Source organism: Alexandromys fortis, unplaced genomic scaffold, assembly GCF_014885135.2.
Source record: "Alexandromys fortis isolate MF-2015 unplaced genomic scaffold, M_Fortis_MF-2015_v1.1 scaffold_133, whole genome shotgun sequence".
NCBI classification, from domain to species: domain Eukaryota; kingdom Metazoa; phylum Chordata; class Mammalia; order Rodentia; family Cricetidae; genus Alexandromys; species Alexandromys fortis.
Window position 1 is genome coordinate 56,249 of NW_026068030.1, and position 19,123 is coordinate 75,371.

At 42.1% G+C, this 19,123-nt stretch overlaps 1 protein-coding gene across 1 annotated transcript in view; it reads left to right on the forward strand.

Moving 5' to 3' along the window:
• The window catches only part of Casp2 (caspase 2), a 17,924-nt gene extending 3,104 nt beyond the window's left edge, over positions 1-14,820 (forward strand). Inside the window, exons 2-9 of the mRNA XM_050164459.1 lie at positions 6-202; positions 736-830; positions 1,133-1,309; positions 5,752-5,880; positions 8,646-8,736; positions 12,041-12,190; positions 12,405-12,514; positions 12,667-14,820. Of these exons, the coding sequence (XP_050020416.1) occupies positions 6-202; positions 736-830; positions 1,133-1,309; positions 5,752-5,880; positions 8,646-8,736; positions 12,041-12,190; positions 12,405-12,514; positions 12,667-12,798 (1,081 nt within the window). The 3' untranslated portion in view covers positions 12,799-14,820. The remainder of the gene's footprint in view (positions 1-5; positions 203-735; positions 831-1,132; positions 1,310-5,751; positions 5,881-8,645; positions 8,737-12,040; positions 12,191-12,404; positions 12,515-12,666) is intronic.
• The last annotated feature ends 4,303 nt before the right edge of the window (positions 14,821-19,123 follow it).

Below are 19,123 nucleotides of genomic sequence, written 5' to 3' on the forward strand. Positions count from 1 at the left end.
TGGAAATGCACCCTGGGCTGTGTTAGTTTGACCAGAAAGGATATGGGGCAGGGGGCACAGCGAGACAGACACTTGACTGTCTCTCTGAGGTCTTTGATGGTGAGTCTCGATTTCTTCCAGTTGAGCTGTGACTATGACACAAGTCTCCCTTTCTCGGTGTGTGAGACCTGCCCCCCTCACAAGCAGCTCCGCCTGTCCACAGGTGAGAATGAATGGGACAGAAGGACCCTCCCGCACTGACCTACGTGCTTTCTGAATGGTGGGGTCTATTTCCTGATAGGAACAGTTCTCTATGCTGACAGGGCAGTTTAGAAGGGATTTAAGTCGGACCCATTTCCCTTCATCACAGGTAGTAGTCTTCAAAACAATTGGCTTTTTGTGTAACTTATTCAGATGGGGACCATGATTTCCTGTGAATGATTTGAGTGTTTTGTCTTTAAAGCCAAACAAAAAAAGGCTCCATGTTTCTGCTGAGGTGATTAAAACCAGGCTTGTCTCAGAAGCCCTTTCCATCACTCAGCGAGTTGAGTGTCTTCTTTATGAAGCCATGGGTGGGGGCTCAGGGATGGGCAGAGGTCAACATGGTCTGTGCCAGCACGGGACTTACATGTTGGAGGAATAATTTCATTGAAACCTCAGTTTAAAGGGCTGCCTACAGCTAAATTGATTAATTAATGGAGTTATAAGGAGCAGTGCTGAAATGTATACGAGCTTTTGGCATTCTCCCTACCATAGGTCCCATGGAACACTCCTTAGATAATGGGGATGGTCCTCCCTGCCTTCAGGTGAAGCCATGCACTCCTGAGTTTTATCAGGCACACTACCAGCTGGTGAGTTTGCATAATTTCAAGGAGAGTGGTGGGGAGTGAGAGACCTGTTCTTCTGAGCCTGGTTTGCATGTTTTCTTGCTGCTCTGTCAGAAAGTGTCCTTGCTGACTGATACCTTCTGTGGCATTGCCTTTTTACCTGGTATGGTTAAAAAAAGAAAAGAGCAGAGGCTGGATTTGGGGAGTTGTCTGCTTTGAGGATAAGGATTGTTGTTTGGGGTGTGTTTTGAAAGGCTTGATGTCATTGAGTAACCACATTGCCTGTCATCAAGAGGCTCGTTGTCTAATTGGCCTCCTCCTTCTAGGCCTATAGGTTGCAGTCTCAGCCTCGTGGCCTGGCACTGGTGTTGAGTAATGTGCACTTCACTGGAGAGAAAGACCTGGAATTTCGCTCTGGAGGGGATGTGGACCACAGTACTCTAGTCACCCTCTTCAAGCTTTTGGGCTATAATGTCCATGTTCTACATGACCAGACTGCACAGGTACCTGCGGCTGGAAAGGCTGGCGTGTGAATCGGGTGGGCTGTACTTTGGGCTGGGTGCTTCTGTTCCTCTGGGCCTCCTGGATGTTTCTCACTCACTGTTTGCTGCTTCCTACAATCTAGGGAAAAGAAGGAGAGTTAGCCAGTTGCCTGGACATTGCTGTCTTAAGGTAGCTGTGCTTTCGTGGAGTTCCACAGTTCAGGGTCGGGTTCCCACATTTATGTGTTCAGAAACTTAACTCCTAGTCACTCAGGAAGTAATGAAACACCGAGATCCTCCCAAACAAACTCCAAAAGGGTATTTATAAATCAGGCCACACAGCCATTTACTTCACAGTTGATACCGTTACTTAAGATCCCAATTATTGTTTAAAGCATTACTTTTGGCAGATTCAGTTCTTTTCAAGTAGAAGAATATATGCAGATGCTGTTTAGTGGTCATCTGATTAAGTCAGTGCTGGATTGTTTTAGGGTAGGTTGCTTGCTCGCACGTCATAAGCATTTTGTTGTGGGCTGCTCCTTATTGACTTATTTCTGAGCTTCTCTGGTGACTTTTAAGATTTATATTTTGAAATTGATAATGACCTATTTGTATACTATTCTGAACTGCTTTTGTTCTGTAATAGTATGTTCTTAAACTTGATCTTTGGGCTTAGGGAGGTAGAATTTAAGGTTCTGAGCCATGATGAGGCAGGAGAATCAGAAGTTAGAGTTTAAGACCAGTCTTTCATAGTAAGTTGAAGGGTGGCCAGGACTACGTGAGACCCTGTCTAAAAAAAATTCCCTTTGGCCCCTTGAGGTAGAGGATCCTGGTTTTGTGTTGACAGTTTGTTGTGGTCATCTTGGCTATCCCACTTCTATGAGAATTATGTATTTACTATACTTTGGGTGTGGCCAGTTTCATCTCTAGGTGTCTCAATGCCATTCTTGACGTGATTCTCTTGCCAGCTTGCCCATAATTGCCCGTTTAAAATAGATCCATTCTTGCTTCAAAGCCAAGGCTGGAAGTTGAGATCGTGGCTCAGTGGTTGGAGCAATTGCCTAGCAGGTGCAAAGCCCTGAATTTAGTCCCCTACACCAGGAAAAACAAAAGTCAGAGATGGAACATTTTTTTTTCCCCTCCATCAAAGGGACTGAATGAAGTAGGTAGCTTGTCCACCTCTGCTACTTTTGAGGGAGTTGTAAGGTCATCTAGCCAGATTTGTGCTGTATTTGTTTTCTAAGAGTATTTTGTGTCTGTTTCATATAAACTTCTAGGAAACTGTTTTGTCATGGTCTTCTAAATAGTGTGTTGGGCAGTAGATCTTTGATACCTAATAAAGGTTTCAATACTGTGTCACGAATACAGTTGAATACTGCTGTCTTTTCGAGACATTCAGGAGACTTTGTGAGTCCATAAAGTACTTTTTATAGGCCAGTTCCATTTAAGCTGTATCTAAGGCAGATTCAAGGGCTTCTAAAGTCTCATTCCCATGTTTTTCTGTCACTTGAGTTGCAGTGAAGCTAAATTTTGAGCACCTTGTAATTTGACACGCACAAATTTAATGTTCTGAAATCGAGGATAGATAATGAGTGTGCTCTCAGCATCATTTTGTTCCTCTATCACTAATAGAGCTGGAGCTTCTGTTCTTACAGGAGGTGAAAGTAAAAACCACAGGAGTAGATGAGGTCAGAAAAGTAGTCAGAGCAGGTAAAACTGACAGGCTCCTAAGGGAGACAGCCTAGGTAGAAGGAGCAGTGTGTAGATGATATGGACGTGATAATCCAGGGAATGCCGTGAATATCGTACTTTGTTGCATTGGGAATGTGCAGAATGCCCTCTTCTTTTTTTTTTTTTTGGTTTTTTGAGACAGGGTTTCTCTGTGGCTTTAGAGCCTGTCCTGGAACTAGCTCTGTAGACCAGGCTGGTCTCAAACTCACAGAGATCCACCTGCCTCTGCCTCCCAAGTGCTGGGATTAAAGGCGTGCGCCACCATCGCCCAGCTCAGAATGCCCTCGTATGTATGGCATCTTTAAAGACTGCCTTTTTATTATATGATTATGTGGCAGGCAAAGAAACAGGACCAAGAAATCCAAGATCCTCTTTTTTATCATTATCAATCCTTTTTGACTAGTGATAATTCCCTTCAAATATAAAATAGTAGAATTAATTGTAGAGAATCTTTTTCTGCTGTTGGTACTGAAGAGAACACTAGTGTTTTTACCTCTCAGTTACATATTCAGTGTCTCATCAAATGTGCATTGGTTCTACCTCGGGAGATAACTTGACTCTTGAATCACAGTTTAGCATATTAGGAAATGAAGGTGTATTCTAAAGTGGTAAGCTTTACTCTCACCATATGCTATTGCTTTTAAATTTACGTTTGGGTTACAGATGGCTCAGAGAATATAAGGATATTGTATGGGTTATCCCTGGAAAATAGCAACTTTCTATATAGTTTTGCATTTATTTATAGATGGTATACTCTTTATCTGGCCTCCAGCCCCAGCCAAAACATACCCAAGAACTACAAACCCTGCTATTTATAGAACTACTATACTTTTATAAAAAATAAATCTACAGATTGTATTTTAAGGTATGTCACTTGTAGAAAAATCCACCCAAATAACTAATCTACATTTGTTGAATGGTTTGTTTTACATTCAGTTACAAAGTTGTGCTCCTTTTTATTGATATAATCAGCAAGTTTAAAATGACCATATATATATAGTATAAATTATATATGTATAGTTTTTATTACATTCTTCAAGCAAAATTAAGTTTAACTAGACTCTGTAGAGCATTCATAGTTACTCAAAATTATATATTTTATAAACAAATACTATGTTATGACTTGATTTTATTTATCCAGAAAAATCTCTGCTTTCTTACCAAAACTAATTTCACAATCTCCAATTATTTTACAATGTATTTAAGCAGAAATAGCCAAACAGGCCAGGTATGATAATGAGTGCTTGTAATCCCTGCACTAGTTTAGCAGACAGAGGCAGGAGGATTGAGAGTTCAGAGCCAGTATGTGCTGCATAATAAACTCTGGGTTATCTGGGTTAGCCTGAGCTAGGCCTTATAGGGAGAACTGGCTCCTGAATGTTGGCACTTAACCTTCATCTGCCCTTTGTCTTCAGCACCTTCTGTTTAACTTGTGTGAATCCTGTTTGAGAGTTTCCTGAGGAACAAAGTCTGTACAAAACTTGGTTGGGAAAAAAATCTAGCACACTGTGGTATTCCTTAATTGAGAATTTGCATTTGGCATTGTCCCTTTGGAAGCTTAGTTTGGATGTTTGGGGGATATGCAAATAGCTTCTTAAAGGTGTAAATTAGAAAGCTGTAAAGAGGTCCTTGGCTAAGGAAAGGTGTCTCAGTGCTGAGAGGCTGAGCCCCCCTGCAGCTGGAAAGGCTGAAGTCATCCTTAGAGTGCTGCTGCCTTCTCTCTAGGAACCTGAGTGAACTCACTCCCCTCAGTCCACAACAGGGTGTTAACAACCCTGGTTGTCCTAGAGCTCACTCTGTAGACCAGGCTGGCACAGAGATCTTCTTGCCTCTGCCTCCAGAGTACTGGAATTAAAGGTATATACTACTATGCCTGGCTTTGATTGGCAACTCTTAAACTTTGAAATTCCAGAATAGGTGAGAAGGTTTATGAAACAATTTGCTGACGCTCACAGCCTTTAACATTTTGCACCAGTTCTGAGTGCTGCTGCAGTTGGTGCTTTGAAAAACCACACCTTTAGGAACTCCAAAGCACGCACACATGAGCTGCTTATTAAGAGTGTAAGATTGTGTGCGGGGATTCTCTGCCTGGGAATAAATTCATAATATTTCCTTCATATCATAATAAGATGAACTGACAAAGTGACTTTTTTTTAATGTGTATGTATTTGTGTTCAATATGTGCGTACGTAATATGTGCATCTAATGTGTGTGTAGGGTTCCTAGGGTTGATATCAGGAGTCTGGTTACTTTCTACCTTGTTGAAGCAAGGTCTCAGTTGAACCCAGAGCTTTTTCAGTGTGACTAATAGCTAGCCAGCTGCCTCTAGGAATTCCCCATGTCTGCCTTCCAGGTGTTAGAATTACAGGCAAGCCCTATACCCATCCAGTATTACTCATGTTCTGGGATACAAGCTATGAGCCTCATAATGGCACCCTACCAACTAAGCTGTCCCCACACACCATGTAGCTTCTTTAAAATTTCACTTTAATAGTTCTTAACTATTTCTGTGAACCTGTGACTTCATATTTAGAGTTTGATGTCTGAAGTCATGTGCATTTTTCTTGTGAGTGCATGGTTTTCTTTAGCCTTTCAGAGAGTGTGTACTTTTCAGTGATCATAGGAATATACAGAAAAACACTTTTATCTTCTTTCAAACAAGCCAGGGGTTAATGTCTGTTGATGCTGACTGCAGTGAACAATGCTAGCAGGTGTCTCCATTTTCTATCTAGGAAATGCAAGAGAAACTTGAGAATTTTGCACAGTTACCTGCACACCGGGTCACAGACTCCTGCATAGTGGCACTCCTCTCACATGGTGTGGAAGGTGGCATCTATGGTGTGGATGGCAAACTGCTTCAGGTGTGTATAATTTTCTGAAAGCTGAGCATTGAAAATAGGTCATTCTGCCCCTGTCCATCTCTATTAGCTACATCTCCCTTACTCTGACCACATACCTGACAAGCTGCCTAAAGGAAGATGTATTTTAGCTCATTGTTTGAAGGGATACAGTCCATGGCAATGAGGACATAACGTACTTTGTTAATCGCATATGCTGAATATTTAGAACTGCTAGTATGGAACATCTTTCATGTTTTTCAGAGTTGATTTTTTTATTTTATAATCAGTGCTAAGAACACTGTTTCACATGAATACATAGCATAAAATGGTAGATACCTGTTTTGAGCTGTTAGAGAAATTGTTGGAAAAGCTGTCCCAATTCCAAATCAAAATTCATTTAATATTATTTATGAAACTCAATCCAGCAATTCAAACAGCAATTTTTAAAATCAAATATTCTAACAGTATAGTCCAAAGATTCTAGTCTTATATGTCTATGATGACCAGTGATGGTAGAAAAATACTAAAAGTCCATTTTCTATAATTAGACCTTTATGCTTCTATAAAGAGGAAACTTTGTATGTCCAGTAAAGACACTGGAGATACCTAAGCCAAGCGTTTCAGGCAGCTTTGCTGGCACATGCAGTGCATCGTGTCTGTGTTACATGTTCAGAACTAAGGCTGAAATGATGTGAATGCTGATAAGCACTAAACACTCTAGTTTGTTATGCATTTGATTTTGAATGACCTGATGGCCATTACTTATGCAGAAACCTTTTGATAACTCTTTTGACAACTCTTGCATTTAGATCTCATGAATTCGTGACCTATAGTTTAAGTAACTGGTCTAGGGGCTAGAGAGATAGCTCAGCAGTTAGGAGTCCTTGCTGCTCTTGTAGAGTCCATTCCCATTCCATTCCCAGGTTCCATTCCCAGTACCAACTCAACAGCTTCTCCAGTTCTAGAATATCCAATACCCTTTAGCTTCTCTGGGCGTCTGCACTTACATGGTGCATACAAACCAGTGCAGGCACATACACATAAGTAAAAATAATCAAATTTTAAAAGAAAAAAGAAACTGTTTTGATGATCTTAAGTCCTGTCATAAGACACCCAAACACATGACTTAAACCATAACCTGTTTCTCTGAAGACTTAATGGGCATCTCATGGTGAACAATACATCTCCAAGAATCTCCTAAGATTTAACTGTTTCAACACTGTTCAACAGTATAAGCGTAAACTATTGTGGGACTGGGGGTGAAATTACAAACAAGCAGTGTAACCATTTCTGTTCCAAAAAGAAAAGGGATAGGGTCATAATAAGGAAAGTGGATGAAAACAAGACTGAAGCCCTCCTGAGTGAATACCAGACCTCAGAGCTCCATGTTCAGCCTCTCGGGTTCCTTACTGCATCATTTGCTCCAACTAAAGTGATAAACTTGCCCTTCCAGCTCTAGTTTGTGGTTTATATGGGCTCTTTGGGCCCTGCTTCTGTAGGTGCCAACAGTTTTCCTTAGCAAAAGCCTCAAGTTTCTGGTTTCCCTATTATGTGGGCTCTCCATATACAACTTATATTTCACCTTAATTTTTCAACTACTCAGGAGTTCATACAGGTACCCAGTCCTGCCGAGACTATACATTGCCTAGCTTCGGTGGCTCTTCTGGTACCTTGATGCAAGCGTCTATGATTTCACCTCACTCTGCTGCCAGCTTGAGATGTAGCTGGAACTATAGCTACAGAAACCTCTGCTTTTTTACCTGAACCTTAGAAAATACTTCCCTGGGTAACCTTTATTTAGCAGGGTACCCCTAAGGACAATTTTTTTCAGGTGTTCTCCTTTGTGTGAGTTTGTGCTGTCAGCCTTGGAATTCTCTTGGCTGAGAAAAGGCACCTTTTCTATTGTCCAATGCAGAGTTCAGATTTTGCGTCAATGATTCTAACAGAACTCTTCTCCCAGATGTCTAGCACTGGGTTTCATTGTCCTTGATTGAAGACCTTTGACATTGAGAGTTCAAGGCGTTCTAGTGAAAAATAAAAGAACTCCCACCCCGTCCTTAACTTTATCTAAACTCAGAGCCTTTCTTCATAACACTTCATGTTTATATCATATCTTTGTGCTGTGCACTTCACTCACTATAAACCTGGGTAGATTTAGTGAGCAATAACCGTGTCACACAGACTGAATGTTAAGCTAAAATATGCAAATTAGTCAGTTATTTTAAATTCAGCCTCAAGTTTTCAGAATATCAACAGACTGCATTCATATTTCACACCATAGCAGAACACAAGCTGAGTTCTCATTAGAGCCCCTGATTGAGTCTGTGATCTCTTGAGGCTAGCCTGTGTCTGTATTTCTCTTAGCACTTTGGCTGTCCAGTTCCCACTTAAATGGCCCGTGAAGCCCTACTTACACCATTCTCGGGCTTCCTAGCCTACAGCTTCAGACTCTTTCAAGTTCCTCCAAATGTTAACTCCAAAGACCACTATTAGATTTTTGGGGCAAGGAAGCCACCTCTCCCCTGGGACAGGAGCACAAGGCTGCATACCTGCATGTGGGTAGATCATGCATCGTAGAAGAGATGCCGCCCTCACAAGTAATTCTTTCTGGACATTCAGTGCCCTCGCAGGCACACTAAGTTGTGTCTCCTAAGGGATTGTAAATCAGTCAAGCTGAAAGATCAACCATCAGCCCACCTTTCAGATGATGACTGCATTTGTTTGTGTTGGACTTGAAGAGGTTTCACAGTTGTTTAACTTCCCCTCTCCCTCATTGTTTCTGGTAGCTCCAAGAGGTTTTTCGACTTTTTGACAATGCTAACTGTCCAAGTCTACAGAACAAGCCGAAAATGTTCTTCATCCAAGCATGCCGTGGAGGTGAGTGCCCTGGCTAACCAGCATCTGGGTGGTGGCTCCTGGGCAGCCTCCACCAGCTCTCACTTTCCTGTTTGCTCCTCTCAGGTGCTATTGGATCCCTTGGGCACCTCCTTCTGTTCACTGCTGCCACCGCCTCTCTTGCTCTGTAAGTGTCTCCCAATGCATGGGGTGTGCTAGGACTTGGGCAGCCCAAGGCTCTCAGTCTGGCCAGCTCTGTACACCTCCATATCCTGTTCTCAGGAGCCTCTTGCCAGTATCTGACCTTTCTCCTGAGAACCTGGACTCTTCTCTGCTATTAACTGCAATGCACTTTTTTTTTTTTTTGTTTCTCATTCCAGTTAAGGATTTCTGCTTGTCTCTTCCAAATCTTCCTTCTCTTACCCCTTTTCCATTTTCTGTCTGTGCCGTGTTCACGCTCCTGCGCTCTTGCTTCCTTTCTTTGTCATTCTTGGAGCATGCAGGAGAACAGTACAGAACCCATGTCTGCATCGGACTCCTGAGCTGCTTCTATCCTCTTTCTTGCATGCAGTTTCTCCTACCCCTTTAAGAACCAAGCCTGTGTCACATGGCTCAGAAGACACACAGGCCTCCTTCTCATCTAGAAGAAAGCAGTAGTAATTAAGAATCTAAATTTGGAATCAGAATGTGACTCTATTGTTTAATAACTATGTGAAGTGAGAGAAGTTACTTCACTTCCCTCCACTTCCATTTCCTTCTTATAAACTGGATAGTCATTATATAAAATTTCTTTAAGCTGTTTTGATGACTAATGAATTTGCACCTAAGTGCTTAGTTGGCTTGTACCTGACTCATGGTAAATCTGGAGAGAAAGCCAGCCATGGCTGTTACAATGTGGTCAGCATCCTCAAATGTTTTATAGTGTGGGTTAAAGTTTACATAATCCAACATGAAGATGCTTATGTTTCCCTCTGTGTCACCACAGAGTATATTTTACGGTCCTGCCGTGTGACTGTGGTTATAAATGACATCACAGAAGCAGAAGAAAATATCTAAGTATGCCTAAGGAGTATATGGCTTACTCGGGAAATTAAAGCAAGTATATGTGAAGAACAGCTTGAGGCTAGTTGTCATGCAGGAGTGAAATTCGTGTGATAGCAGTTGTGTAAGAGTACACAGTAATAACAGACCATTTTACCCGAGGTTAGTTTAAAGAGATATTTACAGGTAGGGACAGGCTTAATTTGGACCATGGACACATGCCTTTACACAGGTGTGGAGAGAGTCTTCCAGAAAAGGGGGTGGTGCAGCATGACAAGCACAAGATTATAAGATTTACCCCCTAGTTGTACAGTAGGCCACCTTGCCCCCCATTATGTAATATATCCACAGTGCCCAGATCTAAAATGCTTAGCATCTCTGTAAGCCTTGTAGTGAGCTGTGGCTGATCACAGGTAGTTGCTCCAGCTAATTACAAACCCTTAGTCACAGCTGAGATTTTGAACTTCAACAGACAATACTTTGGGGAGTTTAACTATGAAATAGTGTGCTCTATTTTTCCAGGAAAGTTACCATGGCGGGGAACTCCACTAAGAAAAAAGCATGTAAAAACAAGCATTTTTCATTCATAGATGTTTCCCAGAGCACTGCTTTATACTCTTAAAAGTTACGAAATCTATGTCTAAAAATTGCAGTAATCTAGAAATCAGTTGTGAAGAAAAGAGGATAATGTTTACTGAATAATAGGCCTGAAACTTGAAGGCAACAAGCAAGCCCTCCATTTTTTAAAGGACCATTAGTGGTCATTTTCTTCCCACCTCAGAATATTATCTGTAGTGGTAAGGGCTGAATGAAGAAATTGCTTTTTTTCTGTAGTCATTTGAATCTTTTATGCCTGTCCTGTCCATACCTAAAATCTAGTCCATTACAGTGTGACCTGAAGCCGATGCTTCTTTGAATAATTGAACTTGCCAATCTTCCCGTAATACAGTGATTGACTCCCAAACTAGATAATGAGCTTGAGAAGAGCAGGGTTTGGCTTTTTGTTTTGTTCTCCTTTGTTTTCATGCAGTGTGTCCCTAGATCTTAGTAGAAGACAGTGCCTGGTATACACACGATGCTTAATTTAAAAGAAAAAAATCTCTTTTGAGTCAGTGAGTCAATGAACTTTTACCAAAAGTTCTTTGAGCATCAGTTTGTTCTGCTCCTGAGAGTCTTGAGAATCTCATGCAGGAAGTCCTGTGAAGGGCACACTCTTAGCTGCGTGCTGACCTGTGCCCCATCACTCTGTCCTTTTCTACAGCATGACTCCTGCCTGACCCTAAAATAGCCTGTTACTAGAACGTCTTCCCTTTTTGAACTTCTCTAATAAGCTTGGCCTCCTGCTATGATTTGTCTTATAAACTTAACAAATAGTTTTTATTTTAATGCCGGGCGGTGGTGGTGGACACCTTTAATTCCAGCAATCGGGAGGCAGAGGCAGGCGGATCTCTGTGAGTTCAAAGCCAGCCTGGTCTACAGAGTGAGTTCCAGGACAGACTCCAAAGCTACACAGAGAAACCCTGTCTCGAAAAAAGAGAAAAGTTTTTTTTGTTTGTTTTTTTTTTAAATATTTATTTATTAATTATGTATACAATATTCTGTCTGTGTGTATGCCTGAAGGCCAGAAGAGGGCACCAGATCTCATTGCAGATGGTTGTGAGCCACCATGTGGTTGCTGGGAATTGAACTCAGGACCTTTGGAAGAGCAGGCAATGCTCTTAACCTCTGAGCCATCTCTCTAGCCCAAAAGAGAAAAGTTTTAAAAGTAAAAACCACCTTGAAAACTTCTGATCACACTTAGTCTCTACGTTTTCTTTGTTTTTTTTTTTTTTTTTTAAACTGGTAACATAGTTTGAGGTTGTAAGTTTATTGTAGAATATGAATAGTAAACAGACCATTTTTTAATAAGACTGAATATCACTAGTTTGTTTTCTGATACAGCAAAATAAATAAATAAAGTGTTTCTATACATTATTAACTGAACAAGTTAATGTGGTGATTTTTACCTCCATTTGCAAGGAGGGCTAAACTGAGCACTTTCACCCTTAGGCAGAATGAGGCATGTTCTGCCTGTGTAGGTGCATGTGCCTGCCTGGCCTTTACAAGTCATCCCTTGAGCAATGGATGTGTGTTTAGAAAGTAATGAGTTTTTAATTTTACTTTTTTTAATTTATTAGCCATAGGTTGGAGCAACAGCTGAAAATGGCTCTTCAGTCAAGATTATAGGGAACTTGGATGTACCTATAACAGATCTAAAAAGATGGGAGAAAATAACATCTTTATCTCTTCTGTTGGTCTTTTATAGACGAGACAGACCGAGGGGTTGACCAGCAAGATGGAAACAACCACCCGCAATCCCCTGGATGTGAGGAGAGTGATGCCGGCAAAGAAGAATTATTGAAGATGAGACTGCCGACTCGCTCGGACATGATATGTGGCTATGCTTGCCTAAAAGGTATTTTGAGAGACTGTGAATGTAGATTATTCGGACATGATATGTGGCTATGCTTGCCTAAAAGGTATTTTGAGAGACTGTGAATGTAGATTATACTGTCCTAGACTTGGGTTTGTTTTGTTTTTAAACCAAGGTCTTTGTTTAGGGAGGGTAGAAGAGGCCATAAGTCTGTCTTTGTGAGGATTGCCCATGACCTTCCCACCCCTGGTTGTAGGCACGGCTGCCATGCGGAACACCAAACGGGGTTCCTGGTACATTGAAGCACTCACTCGGGTTTTCTCTGAAAGAGCTTGTGACATGCACGTGGCTGACATGCTGGTTAAGGTAGGTCAGTGCCATCTGGCACTACAAACCTTTTCATCTCCAGTGTTCTCCTTCCTTGCCCTGCCCACCTTATTAGTCTCCCCTTCTGGTTGTCTGTATCATGGAAGCACAGAGTGATCTCAGACTTTGGACCACTGGTTCTGCCTTCCCAGGTGAATGCCCTTATCAAGGAGCGTGAAGGCTATGCCCCTGGCACAGAATTCCACCGATGCAAGGAGATGTCTGAGTACTGTAGTACTCTGTGCCGGCAGCTCTACCTGTTCCCAGGCCACCCGCCCACGTGATGCCACCTGCTCTTCCTGCTGTTGGAGGCCACTGAACCATGGGGGGCACAATGGAGCTTTCTCTTCAGGATGTTTTTTTTCTATCTACCCCCTCAGGGATATGAGACTCTCCCAGGTTGTTTCCTGTCAGCCGTCTCCATCTTTGGGTATGAGACTTACAGACAGCTCTTCCGATGTGGTGCGCTCTCCCTGTAGAGCCAACTCTGAATGGAGTTACGGCCAGAAGCATTTTGGCTATAGCCAAAGCACCTGGAAAATGACATTGTGAACACAGTATTGAGGGGAGAGGACATATGGATTTCTCATTGTTTGCTATTTCTGTTCCCAGGGCTTTTAGGGGTACTTTGCTCATTGCTTTTGTTCCATCAGTTAAGGTATCTCAGAGATCGTTTCCTATCTTATTTTTTTCATATCTAAACCTCATTTGTCCCACAGTGAAGAATTGGAAGATGTCTCAGTTTAATGTAAGTGTGCTCATCTGTCTTGATGAGGCAGATGAGAGAATTAGACCCTGCTTCTGTGAGCAGAAGTTCCTGGGCATTTGAGTGCAGGCCCTGGGCCCTAGGTGACGAACCATCTTCTCAGCTTTGCCCTTTGCTCCTTTGTGCTCTGTGCACCCAGCCTTTGAACAGAGCCTGAGGTCTGCATGCCTAACTCTGGAAGTTGTAGAAATTTCCCTGGTCCTGCTGTATTTGAATTGTCATTGAGATGAACCTGGTAGGGCATTTCAGTATAAAGTGCAGTGACAGGTAAGCGTGCCAGGTCTCACAGTGTCACCTGTCACCAGGATCTCCTTCCTTGCTGTGATTTCTGCAGTGCACTTACACTGTACTTCATATCTGGCCATCATGAAGTCTCTTGCTTTGCACTGATTCCCACTTTCCTTTCCTCCCGTTCACTGCTTCTGAGAAGTCTGTGAAGTCCCCCTTTGCAGTGTCTGGCCACTGAAGGTGCACTGTAGTTCCTGTTCCTGCCATCTGCTTCAGCGTAAAGTTCCTTCAGTTTATGAGGCATTACCCGCCCCCCCCCATTGTTCTGTGTTAGGAGGATAGTAACATACATGATACTCCATTAACCTCTAAGCACTTCTCTCTGCTTTTATGAAACTTTCTTATTCTTTAAAATCTTTTGCATTTCCATTTTGCCTCTTCTAGTTTATTCTCCACATAATAGTAGTTTTTTTTTTTTTTTTTTTTTTTTTTAAACCCCTGCTTAGAACACTGGCTTTCTGTTACACCTCATCTAAAATTCAAATGCTTACCCCAGTTTACGAGATCTGGCTCTTACCTTCCTTTTGGATCTCAATAAGTGGTGATTTCTCACTGTGCTCCAGCCCCTCTCGGTTCCTCAAATCAGAGCCATGGTTTTCTGAGCTCTCTATTCCTGAGTCTAGTGGAGACGTCTCAACCATGCTATCCACGAACAGTCTTCTGGACCTCTGCTGACTGCAGCATGGTGGCCGTTCATTGTGCTTCTGCAGTTTGTAAGGCACATTTGCATGTTTCACTTGTTGATATCTTCCCTACTAAGCTGAAACCTCCCAGAGCAGAAACCATGTTTCTTACTCTATACCCAGTACCTGGAACTTAGTAGGTCTTCGATGATTGTTTCTTGAATAAAGGAAGGAGGCAAGCAGCTAACTCTAGTGAAATCCTACCTTTTAGCAATTTCTAAGTTGCTGTTATAGTATACAGGTTAATTAGTATTTGTACTCTTCTGGTTTTTTCAGTTGTTTTATTTTTATCCACTGATTTGTTGTTTGTTTTTAAACTGTTTGAAGACATATCACATGTGAGACAACTTCTTTCACATCTCCATGGTGCCCAGTATGTTTGAGGCCTATGGTAGTTGAGGTGCTCAATGTTTGTTGTGTGAACCAGGTGGTTTGAAGACTTCCTGCAAAATTCTGCCTTTGGGTCAGTATAGAATGCATATATTTGAGTGATAGAATCTTCACACTTTCCACTGCCAAGAATTTGTATTGCCATCAGGTGCCAAATAAATGTTGATGCTTATTACTGATGTGTGCCTGGTGTCTATTTTTGTAGATGCTCAATCTTTGGAAGCTTGCATATTTCATTTCCTTAGCCCCTTACTTTGTATCATTTCTTCTCCTTCATAAGACATGCCTAGATCTGAAATCCCCCATATTTTGCTATCACTATGTTTCACTATGACCAGATGTGGGCCTGTCTTTATTGACATAACCTTGAGATTTCTCATGTTCAAATGAGATTAGGTTATAGGATGGAGGCTGAAATATCAGGTAGTGCCAAAAAGGGGAGGTAGAAGTGGGGAGGATACTGGAATTTCATTTTTCAGTTAGCCCAAATTAGATGTAAGATTTTTCACTGTAGACAAAAATTTAGCAGATTCTAAGTTGGCCATAAAAAGATGTATGCAGTGGACTCCAATTCGGGGTGCGTGCATGGAGAGGCAGCAGTTTGAGTTGTGTCTAGGGAGGTCTATTGGAACATCGGAGACTAAAGGGCTGTGGAAAGCTGCTGAGGAATGACGGATGTCTGTCAGCCAGCTGAGGCAAAGCCTGTCTCCAGAGAGGGGAGTGAAGATGGGAGAGCATTGAGAGCAAAGAAACATAGGAATGGGAGGAGGGAAGTACCACAGAAAAACAGCCAGTAGCTCAAGTGAGGGTGGCACAGATTCTCTAGAAGATACAAAATTGACATAGGTACCCATTTTCAAGACAGCAAAGACACAGGAGGTGTGGTCTTTTGGAGAATTACATGGAGCAGTGCCTGCCTCAGCTGGAGTCCATGTCCTTCTCACCCGCCCTTGAATACGGGTGTCAGGTTGAATTTCATAGCTCTCCTCCCTTCCCCCACTTACCTCTGCCAGGGGATTCTCTTCTAAAATTATCCCCCTCCCTGAGGTGGGGGCCGTCCTCTGCTGCCCTTCCCCATCCTGTTTTCTCAAACAGGAAAGGAAAGCAGGAAGAAATGAAACCACTCTTCACCAGAGCAAAGCTGTAAGGAGGGGAGGAGGTGTCTAAAGAGGAACACACCACTACAGCTGATGGAGTGTTGCAGGCACCTAGCTTCCCTGGAGACCCATAAGGGAGTCTCTTTCCCTGGTTTTCCCCAGGAGACACAATAACAGAGAGGTTGAGCTGTCAAAATAGAAAGGTAGGTTTGAGGGCATGTCCTAAAATCACAAAGCCCTGATTTTAAGATGCCTTTTAATGATGCTGAGACACTGGATAAAGTAGTTAACAGTCTCTGTTTGCCCTTACCTAAACGGAAGGAAAGGGTTTGTATCTTTAAAAAAAAAAAATCACAGTAAGGGTTAAAAGTGATGCCAGGAAAATACTAGGTTGGAAAAAATAGAAACAGATGAAAAACTGGTAGTATACTAACTACTCCAGAAGGCCTAATCTGCAGAGCATGGGCAAAGACAACGGATTCTTAAAAGGATAGAGAATGAAGCCCATTGTGGAGTGGAAGAGGATTGAGCAATGAATCCTGCTGCAAACAGGGTGCCTTGGAGAAACTGAGGTTGCTTTACTGGATTTACAGGAAGTAGCTGGATATGGGTTCCATGCTGCCTGCATACACACAGGGAAAGATGGGTGAAAACATCCCTAAAGAGTGCTGGTTAGGGTGTGACTGCTTTGTGTCCCACCCTTCACCAGACCCTTTGTCTAATCTACACTTCAACATGCTCCATTAGGCTGCAGTGAACTGCCTGCTTCACGCTTAGTCACAGTGTGGAGTAAGAGTATGGCTCAGTGATCCTTGACTAGCATGGCCTCACTTTATTCCCCAGTACTACAAAGTTGCACTTGTATTTATTGCCCTATACACTGGCAAGGTCAAACTAGCAGAGGTTGGAGCTGGAAAACCAGTATAACCTGGAAAGAAAATCTGTTTGAAAATCTGGGGGTAGGAATGCTAAGAGACAGTTGTCACACACAGCTACATATATCCCCATCTTGTATATGGTTTTTAGTCTTAGTATATCATGGGCCATTGGAGATGGTTTAAAACTTTAGAAGAATACACATACATCCTTGTTCATGAATTTGTTTCCAGACTTAGAACCTTTGCAAGACTACCCCATAGCTCAACTTGGGGGCCCTCCAAATTGGAATCTAAGCACTGAGCCCAATAAGATTTCGGATATAAAGTGGTAGCTCATAGGATTAACTACTCTTCATTTTGAACACAAGCTATTTCACTCTTAAATTCTTTTTTTTAAATTATCTTTATTTCATGTACATTGGTGTTTCGCCTGAAAGTTGGTCTATATGAGAGCGTCAGATCCTCTGGAGCTGGAGTTACAGACAGTTGTGAGCTGCCATGTGGGTGCTGGGAATTGAACCCAGGTCCTCTGGAAGAACAGTCAGTGCTCTTACCTACTGAGCCATCGCCCCAGTCCCTCACTCTTAAATTCTTGCAGTCCAGGACTAGTAGCCTATATATATATATGATGTTCCTGCTTTGAGAATCAGGGTCTTCTTATTGAAGTTGGTACTTTTCATGAGGACTAAGTGCCTCCCACTCAGCTTGGCAGGGTGTGAGTGCCTTGCAGTCCCTGCTAGTCTCTGATTTCAGATCTCAGCCCTTGACCACAGTGCTCTGCTTTAAGGTACTACTGTGCTTAGTGATACTTTGGAAGCAGTGATCACATCTGACACTTGTTTCTGAAAATTTCCTACAGAAAGTGGTCACCTTCAGAGAGCCACAAATGGGGAGAGTGTCTCTGAAACCCTCCAAGAATATATAATCTCTGATCTTCATTAGGAATCCCTTGATCTTGGTTTTCTGTTGTCTTCATCTGACCTATTACTCCCTCTCCCATCCTCTGTAACCTTGGAGTGTGGATTGTATACCATGCAATCTCAGGGCTGATTTTAAAAAGGGTGTTGGTATTATTTTCAGCTTTACTAGTATGTAATTGACTATTAGAAATAGTATAGATAGTGAAGGTACACAACCTGATATACTAGTATATATGCATGGTGAAATGATCCCCAGGATCCAGGTTCTTAACCATCACCTCTCATTACCTATATGTATATGTGTGGACACTTAAAATCAACCCTTAGCAGATTTCAGGTACACAGGTATTGCTAACTGTAGCCACCATGTTTGTGAGCTCTCTAAAACTCAGAGCTCAATAACTAAAGTGTACCCTTGGCCAGTATCTTCCCACTCCATCTCAGCCTGTAATAGCCTTTGGCTCCGTATGCATTGTGATTCTGCATATAAACAGCATGCACAGTATTTGACTATGAACATGCACAGTATTTGAATATGTCTGACATCTTTCTTAGCACTGTCTAAAAGAAAGTGTGTTTTGCCGCTGAGTCATATGTGTAGACTTCCTTTATGCCTTCAGCTGTTGACAGACATGGAGGTAGTTTTTGTGTCTTGGCTGTTGTGAATGTGCCACAGTGAACAAAAGAACACAGGTATCTGAGAGACGGTGGTTTGTTTTCTTCTCTCTGTATAAACAGGTAGGATTGCTGAGTCTACAGTAGCTCTATTTCTGGCTTACTGTTTGCCATGAGGACCATGACAGTTTCTCCCACTATTAGTACCAAGGGTTCCCTTTTCTCTGTGTTCTTGCCAGTGCTTGCCACGCTTGTCCTTGGTGCCAGCCATTCTAACAAGTAATGTCTCACTGTGGTTTTCATGTATATCTCCCTTTGATTAATGATATTCAACACTAACTCAGTATGATTAAGTCACCTGCAGCCTGATGACCTAAATTCCAGCCTAGGAGTCTACATGGTGCAAGGAGAGAATCAATTCCCAAAAGTTGTCCTCTGACCATCACACGTGTACGCGCACACACACACACACACAAAATGATGTTTTTAGAGAGAGCAGAGAGATGGCTCAGTGGTTAAGAGGACTTAACAGCCCTCGTAGAAGATCTACTAGCATCTAGGTTGGGCCACTCACATTTGCTATACATCCAGCTGCAGGGCGGGTCAGACAACTTCTGACCTCATGGGCACCTGTACTCATGTGTACATACATACAGACATGTAATTAAAAACAATGACAGTAAAAATTAAATTTTTCTAATTGTGGAATACATGGTACTTTTAATGGTGTCTAGCTTCCCACTTTGAGCAATTCCATTTAGTTTAGGTCAGAATCATATTGCAGACCAGAGAGTCGGTGTCCATACCATTCAGTCCCTCCTAAGAGGACCTCCTAAGAGACCTGAAATTCAGTTTGCCTTAGTTTCTTTTATAATGACTTCATAGGAAAAGAATGTCTTAGAAAAATTGATGGGAAAAACAGAATGCCCTATGCAGTACTTTGTCCTTCATCAAATTTAATTTATTGACTAG